The 20,060-nt window shown below is 50.3% G+C and overlaps 1 protein-coding gene across 4 annotated transcripts in view; it reads right to left on the bottom strand.

The window, feature by feature from the left end:
* UNC13A (unc-13 homolog A) overlaps window positions 1-20,060 on the bottom strand; it is a 64,533-nt gene that overhangs the window by 27,549 nt on the left and 16,924 nt on the right. For 3 of the 4 annotated variants that reach the window (XM_065931702.1, XM_065931722.1, XM_065931712.1), the window contains exons 8-17: window positions 19,543-19,578; window positions 16,076-16,283; window positions 8,131-8,661; window positions 7,517-7,625; window positions 5,753-5,799; window positions 3,829-3,907; window positions 3,123-3,194; window positions 2,658-2,877; window positions 1,410-1,637; window positions 71-212 (exon numbers count right to left, since the gene is read on the bottom strand). In XM_065931702.1, the coding sequence (XP_065787774.1) occupies window positions 71-212; window positions 1,410-1,637; window positions 2,658-2,877; window positions 3,123-3,194; window positions 3,829-3,907; window positions 5,753-5,799; window positions 7,517-7,625; window positions 8,131-8,661; window positions 16,076-16,283; window positions 19,543-19,578 (1,672 nt within the window). Of the gene's footprint in view, window positions 1-70; window positions 213-1,409; window positions 1,638-2,657; window positions 2,878-3,122; window positions 3,195-3,659; window positions 3,666-3,828; window positions 3,908-5,752; window positions 5,800-7,516; window positions 7,626-8,130; window positions 8,662-16,075; window positions 16,284-19,542; window positions 19,579-20,060 lie in introns of all 4 variants that reach the window. The other variant, XM_065931730.1, reaches the window with a different exon arrangement.

Below are 20,060 nucleotides of genomic sequence, written 5' to 3'. Positions count from 1 at the left end.
CCTCCACCCCTGCCGCCTTCAGCTGCCCCGACAGGAAGCTCCGTATGGGGGCCCCCAGCCAGACACTTACAAGTGAAAGTTCTCCTCCCACACGGGGTTCAGGTTTCCATAGATGGTTTTTGTCCGTTTCTTGGTCTTCCCGACCTGGACGGTGACATAGGGGTCACTGGATCCCGTCTTGTCCTTTGCCTGCAAACCCTGGGCGCAGACCACTGGAAGACACAAAAAACGAATATAAATGTGGGCTCTAGGAGTAGGCAGGCCAAGAACAGTCACTCCCACGGGCTCCACAGGGAACCCCTGTGACCAATACTGAGGGCTTTGTCCTGGCCCCTAGAGCCGTAAGCATACCCACTGCGCATGCGCCACGTGCTCGCGCTGTAACAACCAGGGGAAACCTCACCCAATGAAGGAGGCGAAGGTGCCCCAGGGTCACCCCTGCGGCAGGTCACTCTCGGGCGTATGCTCTACACTGCCCCCATAAAGTCCCCAGGATTGAGCCGCCAGTTGCCCACAGTATGACCTGACTGGCATCCTCCTCTGAGCTTCTTACCTCCCTGCTCGCAAATTCAGGGAGGGTCTGAACTACTTGTTTCAGTCCTTCCTGCTGGCATCTCCCACTCCATCCAAGTCTCCATCTCCTACTGAGACTTTCTGGGACAACATCACGGATACCCATCTGCCCAGAAATCCTCATCTTGTCATCTGTTTCCCGGGAAATCTCAAGGACGATGAGGAACGGATAAACACTACAATGCACCGGCCCCTGGGAAGGACCTCTCAGGTCTGGGAGCTCAATACTGCCGCCTAGTGGTTGCAGATGTCTACTACATCCACTATGTCGCTTGCTAGGTGGCACCCTGCGCGCATGCTAAATCGCTTGTCGTGTCTGACTGCGACCCTATGGACTGAAGCCCTCCAGGACTGTAGCCCTGCATCCCCTCTGTCCATGGGATTCTCCAGGCAAGAATACTGGAGTGGGTTGCCATGCCCTCCTCTTAGGCGGTCTTCCCGATCCAGGAATCAAACTTGCATCCCTTATGTCTCCTGCATTGACAGGCAGGTTCTTTACCACTAGAGCCACCAGGTAGGACTTATTCCCTCCTGGTGTCACTTCCCAATACTCCTGGGGGCTTCCTGGGTTCCCCTCCCAGGTAAACTGCTTGCCCTCATCTCTTCTTCAGGTCTGGTTCTAAGGTCTACCAACCGAGATACACCCAGATAGTTTCAGGCACACACGTTTGGAGACATCTATGCCCAACTGTGGGCACAAACGCATATACACAGCCACGAGAAAGTCACGGAAACCCTCAGATATGTGTAGCAAAGGGAAGGAAGGAGCGTGGGAGGGAGCACAGGAGGTTAAGATGGGACCCCGTGGCAGCCCCTCCCCCGCTCCGCGGCCTCACCAGTGATGCTGATCTTGGCCGACCACTTGGATGTTCCGTCCAGCACGCTCTGCTTGACCGCCTTCATCTGCTGCGTGTGCGCAGTCTTCGTCACCGCGAAGATCTCCTGGATGAGCTCGAAGATCTCGGGCTTGTTGCGCTCCCGGATCTTCATGCGGTCCTTGAGCACCATGATGATGTTCTGCGTCCTGTCCTCCGCCCCGTGCTTGGAGCTCTTCTCCGCCGCCCCTGCGGACAGGCGCAGACAGGCGACACCTCACACAGTGCACCCCCTCCCAGAAGCGACAGCCCTGATTCTCACTCCAGGGCTTCCTCGTCCGCTGCCACGGATACGGGGTTCAGGTGAGTCACCGCCCCCAGGCTAGAGATACCAGTGCGTGCTCAGTTGTGTCCGACTCTTTGAGGCCCTATGAACTGTAGCCCGCCAGGCTCCTCTCATGGGATTTTCCAGGCAAGAATACTGGAGTGGGTGGCAACCCACATTTTCCTTCTCTAGCGGATCTTCCAGACACAGGGATCAAATCCGAGTCTCCTGCATTGGCAGGCGGATTTTTTTTTTTTTTTTTTTTTTTTTACCACTGAGCTACTTGGGAAGCACTAGAGATAGCAGAGCTCCTACCAGCTCTCTGAATCCTCCCCTAAAGTTCCCACCTCCTGTCTTAGCCCCTCCTGTCCGCGTGAGTCCCCTCCTGCTCTGACCCCAGCCCTCGCCAAGTCCCCTTCTCTGACTCCTCTGCCCAACTCGAGTCCTCTCTGACCTTTGAATTAACCCTAACCATAATCCATTTTTTTCCCCCGTGGAAAACCTCTACCTCCCATTAAGTCCGGCCCCTCGTACAGTTTATTCGCTTCCCAGGTGGCCCTAGGGGTAAAGAAGCCGCCTGTCAAAGCAGGAGACTTAAAAGACGCGGGTTTGATCGTTGGAGAGGGGCATGGCAGCCTACTCCAGTATTCTTAACCTGGAGAATCTTCTTGGACAGAGGAACCTGGCGGGCTGTAGTTCGTGGGGTCGCAGAGTCGGACAGAATTGAGCACGCACGCGCATCCTTCCGTAGTGTACAGTTTAGCTCCTCCCTGAGTCCTGCCCCACCCCTCTAGGACCTCCCGCCCATCTCCCTTCCCAATACTCCCCAACACCACCCAGTGGCATAGCTCCGCCCCGCCCTGCCCCCTCGCCAGAGCCCCGCCCCAGCATGAACAGTTCCTCCCCTGGGTCTCCGCTCCGCTCCGCCCGCGTCCAGCACTCACGCTGCAGACAGTCCGCGTTGAGCAGGTCCTGGCACTTCTCGTGGCACTTGACACCGCACTCGGTACAGCGCATGCCCTGCCGCGCGATGCCCCACAGCAGCCCCTCACACTCGTAGCAGTAGGTGGGTGTGGTGGCCGTCCACACCTCGAAGTTGTGCGGCGTCGTGCACGAGATGGGGTAGATTAAGGCTTGCAGGGTCTTCTTGTAAACGTGATTTTTCTGCGGGAGAAGCGGGGCATGTGACATAGAGCCCTAACCTGGGGGCACTGGCTTCCCTTCCCCCCTGCGCCCCCTCCCCGCCACCTCCACACTGTCGGAATCCACGGTTCTGGTGCATAGACTGCTGCTGTGTTGTCGAATTCTGTAAAGTGAGGAGTGCTTGTCTCTGCCACACCCCACTTCCTTTCCTCCAGGAGCCCCCAGCCCAGTCCACCCTCCAACCTGGGGAAAAGAGCCCCACGCACCAGCTCTTCGTTGTTCAAAGTGCTGGATGCCAAGGCCGAGGTGATGCCTGCTTTTCTGGACTGGACCAGGGACTGGAAACAGGGAAGTCACCAAGGGAGCCAGAAGGGTCCGTTGGCACCCAGGAGTTATCACCGCAAGCAGAATCCACGGTTTGAGGTCACCGATCACCGATTCAGGTCACAGCAGTGTGAGCAAAAATGGCCAAAAAAAAAAAAAAAATTGGGAAGTAACAGAAGCTCCAGGTTAGAAGAGACCCTGGAAAGGGAGCAGCTCCACATCTCTGACTCAACCATCCCTCACCACCATGGACCAGACTGGGGAACTACATTTGGCCATGGTCACCAGCCACAGAACAAAACCACCGGCCACAGCATGAACCAAAGTGGGGAGTCACCTGCTTTCTTCCCCACCAGTGAACTGTAGGACATGGCAAGGCTCCCTCCCCGGAACCCATGTGCTGGGGGTCAGCTGGAAGATTCCAGTGCAGGGTGGGGGCCTGGGGAGGATATTCAAGGGCCTGGGTTGCCATCACTCACCATGGCCTGAAGTGTCCAGGCAGCACACAGAATAGAAATCAGATCGCATTAGTCTCAGAGAATGCCTTGCCAGCCCCTAGCCCCAGGTCTGCCATGGGCAGTTGACCAGGTTGAGCACTGCCTGGGGCAGGGCTGCTCTGCTGGGGGAGGGGAGGGCACAGGCGCTCACCAGGTCGCTCACGAGTGGGATTGGCTTCCTCTTGCGGATGTCCGGCATGCTATCAATGATGATGAGACCACCGCCAGGGCTGCAAGACACCCACCGACGTCAAGGGCCCAGGGAAGTCCCCCTTCCTTCAACAGACATCATCTTAGCCCTGGAGAGGATACCTGATCTCCCCAGGTATTTAGGGCTGAATTATGTCTCCTCAAAAAATACACTGAAGACCTAACCCCCAGTATCTCAGAATGGAAGCTTATTTGGAAACAGAGTCATTGCAGGAGTAATTAGTTCAGGCAAGATTATCCTGGAGTAGGATTCACTCCTAATCCAATATAAGTGATATCTTTATAAGAAGAGAGACACACAAGGAGAAGACGGTGGTGTGATAATAGGGGCAGAGATTGGAGTGACTCGTTTACCACCCAAGGAATACCAGGGACTTCCAGCAACTAACTACCAGAAGCTAGAAAAGCAAGGATTCTCCCCTACAGATGTCAGTATGACTCTTGCCAACACTTTCGTTTTGGAATTCTGGCCTCCAGGAACCACAAGAGGATAAACACTGCTGTTTTAAGGGTCCCGTTTGTGGCAGTTTGTAACGGCAGCCCTAAGAAACAAAGACACTGGGCCTCAACTTCCTGGTCTGAGGAATGGGGAGATGATGCAGTTGCCTACATTTAATGAAGATTCGAATTAAGGCAAATCTAAATAAAAATGTATTTAAGAAATCAATGAAAACGTTATGCTCAAAATTGGAAATACATGTGCATATTTAAAGTCTATCCTGGAAGAAGGGATTTCAAAGCCCATGAGAAGGAGGAAACAGGAAATGGTATATGTGCTATTTCCTCTCTGCAGCTCTGGCATAGCTGGTGAATCGGAATGAGGGCTGTGGCAGATGCTGGACGGCCTGTCCAAATTCACTTTACTGAGAGATGCACTCATCCCAGAGACAATTCAGGTGTGGTTACTCTCCTGAATGTTCCCATTGGCCAATGAGAGTGAGGCCTGCAGCCAATGACCCCAGACAAGCTGTGGGGTGCTATTCATGCACCAGCACTGCCTGAAGGATCAGACAGAGGCTTGGAGACATCTGAACTATGTCTCTGTTTGACTTCTTCCCCTGCCTGGCCCTGCCTGTGAGGGAAGCACTCTTGAGAGCACTTTCTGCATAAATGAAGCACGCAGGAGCCCCACTTTCAGACCCTGCTTCAAGCTCCCCACCTGGGACACTTGCCCAGCTGGGAGTCACAGCTTCTGTCTCCCTGCCTCTGTTTGCAAAGTATGTACAAGGGAAAGTAGTAACCCTCCACCTGTCCTTTAAAATATTAGTGTAATTTACAAACATCTTTCGCATTCTCTAACCTCACTTAATCTCCCCAGGGATTAAGAGTTGAATTGTGTTGGAATGCACAAATGCTGAAAAAGCACCCTGGAAAATCAGTAATTTAAGAAACTAGACATGAAAAATGTTCCATGTAAGAACTAGTGTCATGAAACAGCCAGCAACTGTAGCAATAATCTGAGAGATGTAAAAACAGAATTAGAGCAACAAATTCACTCCAAGGTTGCAGCTGTATCAGGCAGGAAGTGGGTTTCTTCTTTACCTTACATTTTGTCTAGGGGGAAATGGTCTTGAATTATATGAGTGGCTTGGGCAAGACCTCTCTGGACTCAGTTTTCTCATTTGTAAAATAGGGGTAGTGGGCCCCCCATGGGTTCCTTGTGAGGATTTGATGTGTTACTATCTTTGGCTCATGCTGGTCATGAGTGTCTTATGACTGGCTACATTATTTCACTCATGCTCAATCTGTCTCCTGTCTAAATGGAATCTCTCCCTGCTCTGGTTGGGCTGAGGCTATGGTGTGAACCAGCCTCAAGCTCTGGATTCAAAACTTCCTCTTTCTCCCCACCAAGATCCATTACTCACCCGCCTTTGAACCACAGGGACTTGGACATTTCTCCTTCTCCCCGGGCCTGCAGGACAGAGAGATAGAGTCAGTGTTGTTACCCCTTCCCAGGTCAGCACAGGTACCACACCCACAACCATCTCCCCTTTGCACTGGGAGTCAGAAAGCCTGGGTCTTAGCCCTCACTGTGTATCCTTAGGGAGCTCACTGACTTTCCTGGGCCTCAGTTTATCCATCTGTAAAATGAAAGGAGATGCTCTCTGCCACCAACCGCAGTGAACTTTAGTCCCCTTGTCTGTGAAAATGGAGGACTTTTTGAGCATCATCTCAAGCAACAGCTCATGCTCTATAGTCCTGGAATTCTTAGAGGCTGGCTCAACATTCATAAGATCCTATCATTTGATTATCTCACCTGATTATCTGATCTCATGCCCCAGGGCCTTTGCCTAAGCCACACCACCTGACTGTATGCTTTCCCACTTTCATTCTCAACCAACCTCCATCTATCATTTAGGTCTCGGCATAGACCCAAAGCCAACACCTCCTACCATGCAACTAAAGGGTGGCATAATGGGGGAGGCGGGCAGGGCAGGGAGAGTGGTCTGGCACTTTCTCCTGAAAGTTAAGGCATTTTGAATATCACTTCACTTTAAGTATCACCTCCTTCAGTGAGTTTTCCTGATTGTCAGATTAGCTTTATGCCCCTTCTATGAAACCCAGAGGTCCCACTCATGTTTACTTTTTTCTTGGCATATTATTAGTTTCATTACAAGGGTAGCTGCTGCATTTTTCATTTAATTTGCTTACTTAGGGAAAGTTAGTCAATAGCCTTTTCACAGTATATTCTTTGCTACTCTTTGAATCTAGAGCCATGAGAATGTATAGTAAAAGAAAATTCTATTGCACAACTGATAAGAAATTTGACTTGAAACTTTTGTAACTCTGATAATTGATGGTCTGAGACTTTGGGAGTCTGTTTAGGATTTCCTCCTCCTGCCAGCCTCACCCCAGTTTGAAAGGTCGCTGTGGATAACAACACTGCTCTATCCCCAGCCCAGAGAAGGCTGAATGAATAAAGCAGTGAATGAATGGACTCATTCCTGCTGCCCATTAAAACAGTCATCCTGACCCTGACATTAATTCTATTTTTCACCTAATTCCTTTTCCAATACGGATTCGACTTCAGACCTTTCCCTAATCCCAACACTTACACCCAGTGTGACCCCAAGAACTGACCTCTTCCCCTAACACCAAGTCTAACCCTGAACGCTAATGTTTGGCTGCTGCCCTAACCCTTACATCCATTCGTATCTCTGACCTGTATCCCTGTCCATGAACCTGGCCCCTGAACTTGGCCATAGCCACACTCTCAGCTTAATTTTCAGCCCCAGGTTCTAGTTCGCCTCTCCCTCTTTCCCACTTAGAAATCCAAGGCTGCCCTGGGGAGGTTGGACTGGGGCTTGGTGGAGCCAGCAGGTTGAGCTGGAGAGTAGGTAGGCAGGGGTAGGCCCGGGGAGGAGTCAGATTGGGCAGGCGCTGAGCTGGGAATGGTGGGGCTGGAGCCAGGGCAGGCGTGGGTGGGGCTAAGGAAGGGGGAAGTGTGTGGCATGGGCTTGTGTGGGCAGGGCCAGGGAAAGGACCACAGTAGTAGGTTGGGGCTTGGAAGGACTGGGGAAATGGGCGTGGCCAGCCTGGCCAGGGGAGTGGACGAGGCGTGGGCGGGGCCAGCCTGGCCGCGGGTGTGGGCGAGGCGTGGGCGTGGCCAGGCTGCCGCCGTCACTCACCTCCTGCAGCTGCAGCCGCACCTTGTTGAAGGCTCGCAGCCAGTTGGCCTTGGCTCTGGACACGGAGTCCTGACCCTCTTGGCCTTCCTCACCTTCTCGAGGCCTGAAACTGAGGCCGGGGATTCATGATGCTCCAGGGACAGCACCCCGTCCACCCCCACTGTCTGGGTGATGCTGGGCCCGCCATGGCCTCCCGGGCACTTCAGAGACACAGTGACCCGCCCAGGACCCTCCGACCACCCTCAGTTTCCCTCCCCACTTCCCACATGCCCATCTCCTCTCTGACACCTTCAGGCCCCCCTGTGTCCCCCTGCCACCTTCCTGGACCTTCTGCAACTTTGTAATCCTACCTGCCCAAGATTCTTCTGATGCCTTTGTGACCACTCCAACCCTGGAAAGCCCTCCAGCCCCTCACAACCCCCAAGACTCCTTCATGACCCTGCTCAACCCACTCTGACCCCACTGAGCCCTTTCTGACTGCCAAGACCCTCCTATCCCATCCCAGACCCATGACTCTGTGACAGCCCTCCTCCCCATTCTCCAGGTCTACACTGACCCTACCATGACACCAGTGACCCTGTGACCTTGTGATAGCCTCAAGCCCTTCCCTCTACCTCTCCTCAGCCTTGGGGGCCTCAGGCTCCTGCTCAGATGCAGGCGCTTCCTCAGGCACGGCTGGCTCGGGGGCCACCTTGGGTACGTCGGGGGCCTCAGTGGGCATGGCTGGGGTCTTGTCCTCCTTCTCAGGGGCAGCAGGTGGAAGGCTGACACGCTTGAAGTCCTTGGGCTCGGCCACAGCCACCTCCTCTCGCATGGCATAGCCTCGGATGTCATCCGGCACCTCCTCCTCCTCCTCCAGCTCCTCCTCATCTTCAGGTAGCTCCTCCTCCTCCAGGAAGTCCTCCAGGTCTTCATCCAGCTCTTCATCCAGCTCCTCATCCAGCTCGTCCTCATCCTGGTCCCAGCGCGGCGAGTCCTTGTGGTAGCTGACCGAACTGTGGCAGGAGTGGTAGGAGTCCCGGTCCCGCTCGTCCTCCAGCTCAGAGCCCTGCAGACTCTGCTCATCCGGGTCGAAGTCCTCGCTCAGCTGCGAACTGCCTTGGCTCAGCTCCCCTGAGGAGGCGTAGCGGCTGCTGCCTGTGGGGCTAGAGGGTCGGGCCAGGGCTCAGGGACTGGAGCACAGAGCTGCTGCCCGGCCCGGCCCTGGTCACACAGGTTCCCTCACGCGGTCATTCCCTGGGTTGGTCATTCCCTTTATTCCCAGCATTGGGGGAGCACCTCTGGGCACCAGGGAAACACAGCCGTGAACCAAAGAGACAAGACAGCTGTCCTGAGGTCACTGACTATCTTGGGGGTCAGGCAATAAAATCAGATTGATGACAAGATCAGTGCCCTACTGTGTGCCTATCCAAGCACTGTGGAAGCTGTAAAGTGTTCACCCATATATTGAGGACCCCGAATGAGTGTCCCTGCCACAGCCCCCTTGGAGACCTAGTGCTCCTGCAACAAACATGGTTGCCCCTGTCTCCTGATGTCTCCCCTACCCCCGCCTCAGCCTGGTCCTCCCCGTGTTGAGCCCCCTCCATTCATCAGGACTCCCTGCCTCCACTCTTTCCCCAGCTTCCACTCTCAGCTGATCCTTCACCGGGCCCCTCAGCTCCACCTCAAAGACATATGTGTAATGCGTCCACTTCCTTGCATCCTGGGCACCATGTTAGCCCAGGCTCTGCCATCTCCATTAGATGCTGTCTTACTCAATATCCACTTCTCTCCTGGACATTAACATTTTCCATGAGAGTCACAAAGGGGTTTATCGGAATCATAAACCCAATCACAGACCTCCTGTGTTCCAACTCTACCATAAAAGTAAAGTTAGCCACTCAGTCATGTCCAACTGTTTGCGACCCCATGGACTGTAGCCCACCAGGCTCCTCGGCCCATGGGATTCTCCAGGCAAGAGTACTGGAGTGCGTTACCATTTCTTCCTCCTGGGGATCTTCTCGACCCAGGGATCAAACCCAGGACTCCCGCATCGCAGGCAGATTCTCTAAAACCCCATGCCATGCTCTGCAATTTTGTGTGGCCCAGGCCCTCCAACTTCCCCACCCTCAGCTGCCTCCATCCTCCCTTCTCTCCCCCTGCTCCAGCCACACTGACCTCCTGACTGTCCCTCCAACACCCTAAACTGCTCCCACCTCTGGACCAGTGGTAAAGAATCTCCCTGCCAATGCAGGAGATGCAAGAGACACAGATTCGATCCCTGGGTCAAGAAGATCCCTTACAGAAGGAAATGGCAACCCACTCCAGTGTTCTGGCCCGGGAAATCCCATGGACAGAGGAGCCTGGCGGGCGACAGTTCACAGGGTCGCAAAAAGAGCAGAACGCAACTAAACAACTGGACCCTAGCACCTGCTGTGCCCCCCAGGAACATCCTTCCTTGCCTGCTTTATCTGGAAAATTCCTTCGGTGCCCACTGAAATAGCACTTCTTTGGGTGAGCTAAGTCTTCTTCAATGTCTAGTCAGGTCAGACCTACCCTCATCCCCATTATATGCTCCTTATATGCACCCTGGATCACACTCAACATAACTAGGAAAAATATCTGCGTGAGGGCAGACACACAGGCCACCTCTCAGCCCCTTCTAACCGCTCATTCAGACACTTAATAAACAGCGTTCCTTGTCTTAAACACTTCCTCCCTCTCAGTGACTAGGATCCACTTTCTCAACCAGCCCCTGGGATGCTGTAGGAATCAAACAGGGGTTTCTCCCCCTCGCCCTTATCTGCTCAGCTATGTGTGTGTGTGTGACTGCTTTTCATTGCCTGTCCCTGTAGACAGCAAGGACGGGGAAATCCTCAGGTATTATTGGGCTGGGACAGACTCCCAGCTCCCTCTGCTGGTGAATACTCCCAAAGTCCACTCCAGCACATTCCGGGTTGCCAAGTGAGGAGTGCGCCTAGGACTGGGATCTCCACACAGGTCTGGAAATGCTCACCTGTGACACCAGGCACCCTGTAAATCACTCCAGGCTGCAAGAAGGTGGGACCGATGGTCCCCAAGACTCCTCCCACCCCAGCTCTGACATTCGGGACCCAAAACAACTCTGATCCCAGACGCTTCTCCTGGATCCCATTGAGTTAGCCACCAAGAACCTCCCTGTATGATCTGGCCAAGTCTACCTTTAGCTGAGCTGTTTTCTCTGCCTGGAATTCTTCTCCTCTGTCAGACTCCTCATCTATCCTTCAAGGGCTAGCTCCCAGGCACCATCCTCCAGGAAGCCCACCTTGCCCTTTCTCACCACCAGGGCGTCTAGCTGTGTCCCTCCTGTAAGCCAAGCTCTGACCTGCAGGATGGAATGTCTGTTCCTCTGGGGGCATTCAGTTTCCACACGGCAGCAAGACCAGGGTGGCGTGGGATGGTGTCTTGAGCCACTGTCAGGCTGTTTCTGCCTGTGCACCCACTCTCTGCTGTGTGACCTGTTCATGGGGAGCGTGAACAGGGCTCTTCCTTTTCTATTCCCACCCCCCATTCCATCCCAGGAATGCTCACACCAAACAGACTCTCTCTGGGACATACAGACACACCCAGGGCCATAGAAGGACAAGACAAGCCCATGCACACGGAATGGGAGCCGGTCCAGGACCAGCTCCATGCACACCCTGCTTTGAGACCCAGCAAACTCGCTCCTACTCTTTGAGCCTCAGTTTCCCTGTCTGTAAGATGGGCACTCTTCTGCTTTTTTCCTCCAAGAAAAGACTTTCCCACCTACTGAAAGAGCTCATATTTTCTTTATATTTGATATCTTACTCTCTTTTCAACTGTTTCCCATACATTGAAACTTTGTTCCAATAATTGCATGAGTCTGAGCCAGCTTGAATATGCAAGTGAATGATGCTTTACAAATGGTAATGGTTGCAAAAATGAAAGGAGAGGCTGTTAGGGAGACAGGAATGCTTCTGGAGATATTTGGAATAAGGAAGTCACTAATACAAACATAAAGGGATCTAATTCTTTGTTTTCAGGATGGCTCACACACAAAGGCGTTAAATGAAGGATGCTAGAGTAAATCCAGGGCAAGATTAATTCTACTCCCTCTTATATCGCTAAGTGGTTTACCTTGAGTATGTCATTTCATTTCCTTGGACCTAAAAAATAAAGAGGCTGGACTGAATGTTCAATCTTATTTTCTCTTTTTTGAAGTCCAGTTGATTTACGAAGCTGCGTTAATTTCCGCTGTACAGCAAAGTGATTCCGTTATCCATATACATGCTTTTATATCCTTTTTCATTACAGTTTATCAGAAGACATTGAATATAGTTCTCTGTGCCGTACAGTAGGACCTTGTTATTTATTCATTCTCTATATAACAACTTACATCTGCTAAACCAGACTCCCACCCTATCCCTCCCCCAAACCCCTCCCCTTTGGCAACCACAAGTTTCTTCTCTCTGCCTGCAATTCTCTTTCTGTTTTGCAAACAAGTTCATTTGTGTCATGTTTTAGATTTCACAGATAAGTGATATCATATATTAAATATTTGTCTTTCTCTTTCTGAGTTACTTCACTTCTTATGATAATCTCTAGTGGCATCCAAAAATGCTCTGGAAAAAGTTCCTTCTAACACATGTCATCTATAACCTATCTGAACTTTCTATGGTATATGTAAAACATAGGGAAGTTTAACATGAAACTTGTTTAAATACCTGCAAAAAAAATATTGTACCGGATGGTGCTAAAGAGTGAGTAGGGACGATTTCCCTGGTGGTGCAGTGGCTAAGGCGGGAGATGCAGGTTCGATCCCTGGTCTGGGAGGATTCCACATGCAGTGGAGCAATTAAGCCCCTGTGCCACAGATGCTGAGCCCAGGCTCCAGAGCCCACACATCGCAACTACTGAAGCCCTGGCGCCTGCAGCCTGTGCTCTGTGACAAGGGAAACCAATGCAATGAGGAGCCAGAGCACAACTGCAACGGAGAAGCCCCTGCTCGCTGCAAACTAGAGAAAGCCTATGCAAAGCAACGGAGACCCAGCAAATCCAGAAATAAGAAAATCAATAACAGTTTAAAAATAAAAAAAGACTGAGTAGGCAGCTTATCAAGGTTTTCTTCAACTTATGTTTTACCCAAACTCTCTAGAGTGTTGTCCAGTAGAAATATTTTCTGTCCATACTATCCAACATAGCAGCCAAAGTTCATGGCTGTCGAGCACTTGAAAAGCTTCTAGTATGACGGAGGGACTGAAATTTTCTTTTATTTATTATTTAAAATGTGGGCTTCCCTGGTGGCTCAGATGGTAAAGAAAGAATCCACTGCAATGCGGGAGACCTGGGTTCAATCCCTGGGTCCGGAGGATTCCCTGGAGGAGGGCATGGCAACCTACTCCAGTATTCTTGCCTGGAGAATCCCCATGGACAGAGGAGCCTGGCGGGCTACAGTCCATGGGGTCGCAGAGAGGCGGACACGACTGAGCGTCAAAGCACAGTGCACAGCATTTAAAATTTAACTTTAAAAAGCCACTCGGGGCTGCCGTGTTGGACGGCACAACTCTGAAAGCCCATTTACTTTGACGGCACAAAGAGAAATCATTTATGATTTCTTTTCTTACTGCATTCAAAATAAAGTGGAGGGTTTCTCCACATCTCAGCCAGGATGTAAACACTTGTTTGCATCATTAATGTTTTTGTCAAGAGTTGGAGAAGGCTTACCATTCAGGAGGCTGCATAGCTATGTTTAATACCAGGTTTGCCCCTGAATGTTTGAATTCAGGGTTTGCCCCTAAATTTTTTAATTGAAGGATAATTGCTTTACAGAATTTTGTTGCTTTCTTTCAAACATCAACATGAATCAGCCAGAATGTGGTCAACACATAGGTGGTTCTAAGATTCTGCTGGGAGCAGAGAGAACAGACCATCTCCTTGGTGGATGTTCTTGCTGATGATGTAGAAAGAACACCACTTCCGTCCAGCTGTGGGACTTTGGGAGGCTAACATTGTGGGTTCCCAGGTGTCTTTTTTAGGGCTGATAGGCAGTGTGGCATTGTGTTTGTGGTCATGGACTCAGAAGTCTGCCTGACAGGGTTTACATTCTGGCTCAGTCACTTAAAAGCTGTGTGATCTTAAGAAAGTCACTTCATCTCTCTGCTTCATTTTCCACAGCTACCCTGAGACATGTGGGATCTCAGTTCTCCAACCAGGGATTGAACCCGCATCCCCTGCACTGCAAGGTGAATTCCTAACCACTAGACCACCAGGAAAGCCTCAAAAATAAATAAAAAAAAAACAAAACACTAGCACTTAGTAAGTGTTCAATTAACCAGCATTATTTTTCTTGCTTATAGACATGGCAGAACCAAGATCAGGATGAGGCAGGTGCAGCCGAGACCTACAAGTGCAGGTTCGGCTCCTGCTTTTACTTAAAACTGTGTATTTTCCTCAGCATGGATTTTTTTAGAAAATTCACTGAAGTATAACTTACATATAACAAAATTCACTCTTACGAAGATATCTTTTGGTGAATTTTTGGTCATGGGCTATTTTGGCGTTCATTTTGATTTTTTAAAATATTGCATTGACATATTGATCTTGATGACTGAGTGTTTCGGCACCCTCTAAATTTTGTACTTGAGGCAACCTCAAGTGTACCACACTTGCCCCAGCCTAGTCCTGGACCTATGTTACAGGGTTTAGCTCCAACTCTGCTATATCAGAGTCTCACACAAATTGAAGTCCCTGGTGTATGTGTGAGCTGAGCCTAATATCTTATTTATTTACTTATTTATATGTTCTATTTTTAATTTTCTTGGCCACATGCCAAGAGACATTTGGGATCTTAGTTCCCTAACCAGGGATAGAACCCACAACGCCTGCATTAGAAGTGCAGAGTCCTAAATGCTGGACCACCAGGGAAGTCCCTGATCTAATATCTTACAGAGATTTGAGGGGTCCTATTAAGAGAATTGGGCTTCCCAGGTGGTGCTAGTGGTAAAGAACTCGCCTGCCAATGCAGGACTTGTAAGAGATGTGTGTTTGAACCCTGGATCAGGAAGATCCCCTGGAGGAGGGCATGGCAACCCACTCCAGTCTTCTCATCTGGAGAATCCCATGGACAGAGGAGCCTGGCGGGCTACGGTCCAAAAGGTCTCAAAGAGTCGGACACAGACTGAGGCAACTTAGCATGCACATGCATTAATAGAAGTATAGGTTCAACAAGAGAGTAGAGAACACTCAAAATTTTCATCCTGCCCATCTTTTAATGAAGGAAATGTATTCTTTGGGGAGCAAACATTTTAGAAGAAGACCCATGACCAGTAATTCACCAAGCCACTGCTTGCCACCCAGTGGGTTCACCACAAATATTTGTCCTTATGATGATTTACCAACTGTGTGACCTCAGGCAAGTGACTTAACCCCTCTGGGCCTTGATTTCCCATCTCTGAAATGGAGTCAGTAATATCCCCAACCAGAGAATGAAATAAGATGATGAAGGAAAAGTGTTGATCCAGAGCTGGGCGCCCAGTTAGCTCCGAATACTATTATTTGTGTTATTTACCTAACAATCACTACACAGCACTTTCAGGAACTGCCCAAAGTGCTTCACAAACACCCAACCTGTTTAATATCATGCTTGCTGCTGTTCAGTTAAGAAACCAGGACTGGGGCGATCAAGTCAGCAAAGAGGGGAGCAGCAGGCACAAGTTTCAGTCTCATGGGCTCAAGGGCCAACACACTGCACCCGTGTAAGCCAGGGGACCAACCTATGAGGTGGGTCTGGGGACAGCCTAGTTTGAAAGAGCAGTGACGGTGGCTGGACTGAGAAGGGGAAGCTCCTAAGTCACGCCCGGGTGGCCGTGGTAAAGAGCCCGCTTGCCAGTGCAGGCCTTGTAAGAGACGCGTGTTCGGTCCCTGGGTCAGGAAGATCCCCTGGAGGAGGGCATGGCAACCCACTCCAGTCTTCTTGCCTGGAGAATCCCATGGACAGAGGAGCTTGGCAGGCTATGGTCCATAAGGTCTCAAAGAGTCGGACACACGCCCATGCCTGAGTACCAGTGTCCGTGCCTGCTGGTCAGGAACACCGAGTCAGGGCCCACCAGGAAGGCCGAGCAGGACCACCCCAGGACCACGAGCCACCCGCTTGCTGGGAGTCTTTCCAGCATTACTATGTTTCACACCAGCCTCATCCCCTCCCCACCCCTGGTAATGCTCATCTCTTCATCCACTTGCTCGCCTGAGCAGTTAGAGAGTACAACAGGGACCAGGGGCTTTTAACTGGAGTGCCAAGGAGCTCCCATTTTGCACGGGAAACTCTTAGGGGCTTTGTGACTTCCTTCTCCTCCTTCAACTAAAGCAAACTCCTTTTTATCAGGTTTGTGGAGTTTTCTTGGTAAGATTTTGGGTAAAGAAAATTTCTACTGCCTGTAAGAAGGCATGGATGCTGCTTCCTTAGACCCACTTGCCTCCAGCTCCCTCCAGCCTCCTATTCCTCTCTCCACTCCAGGAGACAGAGTTGGACACACACAGACACACAGACACACAGACACACCCCTTCCACTCCACGGTGACTACCTGAGGGCCCGCGGCTCCGAGAACTCCTCATAGCTGTGCATGGAGTCACTGTAGGATTCCCGGGAACCCAGGGGTGGTGGGCGGACGGAATATTGGTGGACTGAGGCATTGGGCTGGGACGTAGTGTAATAGGGTGGCGGGATGCTGTTGCTTGTCTCACTGCGGTAGTCACTGTCGCGATCATCCACTGCACTGTCAGGGTCATCATCTGGAAGAGAGAGGAGGTGAGGGGAGAGAGTGAGGAAGGGAGGCAGAGAGAGAGAGAAAGCACGCAATGGAGGCCAACACAGTGTCTCAGACTTGGGAGGGTCTTCACTGATTGCTAACCCAAGAAGAGGAATCTACCAAAATGAATAAAGGATCTTGGGTCATGTTAATAGAAGTATAGGTTTTAGAATAAAGGAGGTGAAAACTCTGCTTTTCTGTATGTGGGTCAAACTGGACCTAGAGAATGGGGACCAGGGTAGGTCTTACAATGTGAACAGGACTGGAACAAATTGGAAGGTGTCTTTCAGCTCAGATGTGAGAATGGACCAGTCCAGGCGCTCTGAAAATAATATGGGTTTTTCCACCAGGTAATGAGTTTCCCATAATGAAAGTCACCCAAACACTTAGCGGGAAGTTGGAGGGAGATCAGGAAGACAAGGTAGGGTATAAATGCCCTTTAACCTTCAGAGATTTCTTTATATCCTAGGAAGGTGACCCAGACCTGAACTCACATGTATAGGAAGGGGCTCTGAGAAGGTATTGTCTCCCTCAGAAAGGTTAGATTATTGGGTTGGCAACACCATCACAAGCCTAGAAGCTATCACTCAAATGGAACAGGGTGGGGTTGCCAAACTCCAAGTGTTTAGTAAGAATTAAAGGATAATTTAGTTCAGTTTGCTTTCCTTAGTAAACAGAAAACAGATTTTCTTTCTCAGTAAAAAGAAAACAGTCTCAAAGGATGTTAAATTGTGGTGGGAATAGGAGAGACTCAATTTATCTGGAAAGCAATAGTTGAGCTGAAGAAAAGTGAGCTGCCTGCCCCAAATTAACTTGCAGATTGGGTCCCCCATGGGGTACCAGGCTGTGGTATCACCTTACTGGTGATTTTAAACACCAAGAGGGTGGGTTATACTTTTTATTTAAAGATTTTTTTTTTTTAACATGGACCATTTTTCAAGTCTTTATTGAATTTGATACAATATTGCTTCTGGTTGTTTTCAACCTGGAATCTTAGCTCCCCAACTGAACCTGTACTCCCTGCATTGGAAGTGCAGTGTCTTAACCACTGGGCCACCAGGGAAGTCGCTGGCTTATACTTTTTTATGTCTTTAAGCATTTTTGCTCATCTCCTAGATTTTTTTGTGCTTTATTATTTTAACTTTCTAATTCCATTTCCCTCTAATAGAGTCTCTCTCTTTATATTAAAAAAATATGTCAAATTTTTAAAATAGGGTAAACAGTTAAAATATTAGTTTCATCCTTCGCTTAGAACTAGCTGTCTGATTCAGTCCCTATTTGCCTCCAGAAAAACCTTAAATTCATTTTTAGCAACAGTGCTGCCTTTAGCAGCATAGCTCTGGCTTTCCTGAGTAGCTCTGGCTTCCTGATTTCTCATTTGACTTGGGCCAGTGTGACCTGCGAGCTTTTCATCCTGTCCCTGCCGGACGACCATCATCACCTGATGCTCTGTGTGCTGACAGCGCTGGCGTCAGAGGCAGAAACAGATGTGAATTTCCACAACAGATGTATGAGCTTCAGGGTAAAACTGATGGGCCTTCAGGCCTGAAGTGGGGCATCTGAAACTGGGGACAGCGTGGCAGGCTTACCAAACTGCCCCTCTCACCAACTTGTTTTCTACACAGTTATCTGGGTTTGCAGCCTACCAAATTGCCCTTGACCAGGCTGAAATATTTCCAGTCAAATCACATGAGACTCTGTGCATGTTCACCAAACTGATTTTTTTCTGAAAGATTATCAGTTTTAAGGGGAAGATTGCTCTCTGTTGGATTCTTTCTGCTTTTGCCCAGACTCTGCTCTTTACCAAATTGTTTTTGACCAAATTGCCTGCTTCTGGATAAGACATTTTCAGCCACTTTTGTTTTGACAAAATGCTCTGCTTTGGGCCCCATTGTCTTTGCTCTTCTTGACCCAATTATTGTTACAGACTTTTGCTAAATTGGTTTTAATCCAGAATGTCTTTTTTTTTTTTTAACTGTATTGCTTATTTTGTGTGAAACTGCTTGTGACCAAGTCTTCTTGTCTGCCGAATGTCTATTTTGACTAAACTGGCTTCTGATCAACTTGCTTTGACAAATATTTTAGGGTCAAAATACAGTTGACCCTTGAACAATACAACAGCTAGGGATGCCAACCCTCTGGGAAGTCAAAAATCCATGTGTGATTTTATAATTGGCCCTCCATAGTCAGACTTCTGCATTCGTGGATTCAACCTACTGGGATTGTGTAGTACTGTAGTAGTATTTACTGAAAAAAATCCACATATAAGTGGACCTGTGCAGCTCAAAGTCATGTTGCTCAAGGGTCAGATGTATCTGTAAACAGTTTTCCTGATTCCTGGGTCAGGAAGATCTCCTGGAGAAGGGAATGGCAGCCTACTCCAGTGTTCTTGCCTGGAGAACTCCATGGACAGAGAAACCTGGCAGGTTATGGTCCATGGAGTCACAAAGAGTCGACACAACTGAGCAACTACACTTTCCTGATCCTGAAGGGAGGGTGAGGTGGAACTTGTCCATCAGGATGTGGGGATGGGGTGGAGGAGTCTCCAGCTGATGGAGTAGAAATCAGGAGGTAGATACATGCTCAGACTAGAGGACTGGATTTCTTGGTAAAAGGCATGGGGAACAGGGAGCCGTTCCTTAGGGAGAAATCAGTCCTCTAATCTGGGAGAGGTGGCCTGTTTCCTTCTCCTGGGGGCAACTTGGAGGAAGCTGTGTGTGTTGGGGGCAGGGGGGGCTTTGGGAGCTGAGCTCTCCAGAGTGATATCTGCCTGGGGGCTTCTCTGCCCAGCTGCTCTGTCTGAGACCCTCTCCCCTCCCCACCCACCAGCCTCTGAGTGATATTGGGGCTGGAGGAGGGCTCCAGGTGGAGGAGGACGATGGGGAGACAAAAAGAGGAAGGAGTCACAGGAGAGGAGATGAGGTTATACATGGGGAGCGAGGTGGTGGGGGATCACAGTGCCCAGCTGAAGACAGGCAGGTCTCCTGTCTAAATGCCCACTCCTCCCAGCTGAATCCCCCCACCCAAGTAATGGGACCCACTCCCCACGAGACAGATCATGACCCTCAAACAGATGTTAGTGATGGGGGGGCAGGAGGGCACAAGAGTGGTCTTGCCGCTCCTCTGGCCTCAATGCGTCAGCCACAGGCTCCCCACTTCCCTGATCAAAGGGGCGGGGGCCTCATGGTCTCCGAGGCGCCTACCTCCCCGTGGCCACCCAGAACATCAAGCTGAGTACTTACTCTGCTGCTCACCCCAGCCAAAATAATTCCAGTTGCCTACAAAGAGAAGGGGCAGAGATAATAAAAGGGAGCAGACAGAGGGGGAGGCATGGGGAGGGGGGCTCCCCCATCCTCCTCATTCTCCCCATCTCCTCCTCCCACCCGGGACCCCATGCCCCTTTGCCCTGAGGATCTTTCCCGAGTATCACTTTAACCTCTGACTTTTGTTATGCCTTCACTCACCATCTTGGGAGGAAGGCAAGATATCCTTATTGTTTGACAAGACCACAGCTCAGCCAGGAAGTGATAAAGAGGCCATTTGGACCCAGGGTTTTCCAACTCTGAAGTCTGGGGTCAGCATGCCTCATTTGTCTCCCCCCACCTCCCCATCCTCCAGATAATGAAGGAAACACTGAACTGGAAATCTTCAGCTTTGAAACATCCCTGTTGTGTGAGTTTTTATTTTAACTATTCTTATTTTATAAGTGAAGAAACAAGGCTCAGAAAGGTAGAGTGAACAGCCTAAAGTCACACAGCCT

Source organism: Muntiacus reevesi, chromosome 1 (assembly GCF_963930625.1).
Source record: "Muntiacus reevesi chromosome 1, mMunRee1.1, whole genome shotgun sequence".
NCBI classification, from domain to species: Eukaryota; Metazoa; Chordata; class Mammalia; order Artiodactyla; family Cervidae; genus Muntiacus; species Muntiacus reevesi.
The sequence above is the reverse complement of the archived record's forward strand: the minus strand, read 5'-3'. Positions and strand labels throughout refer to the sequence as shown.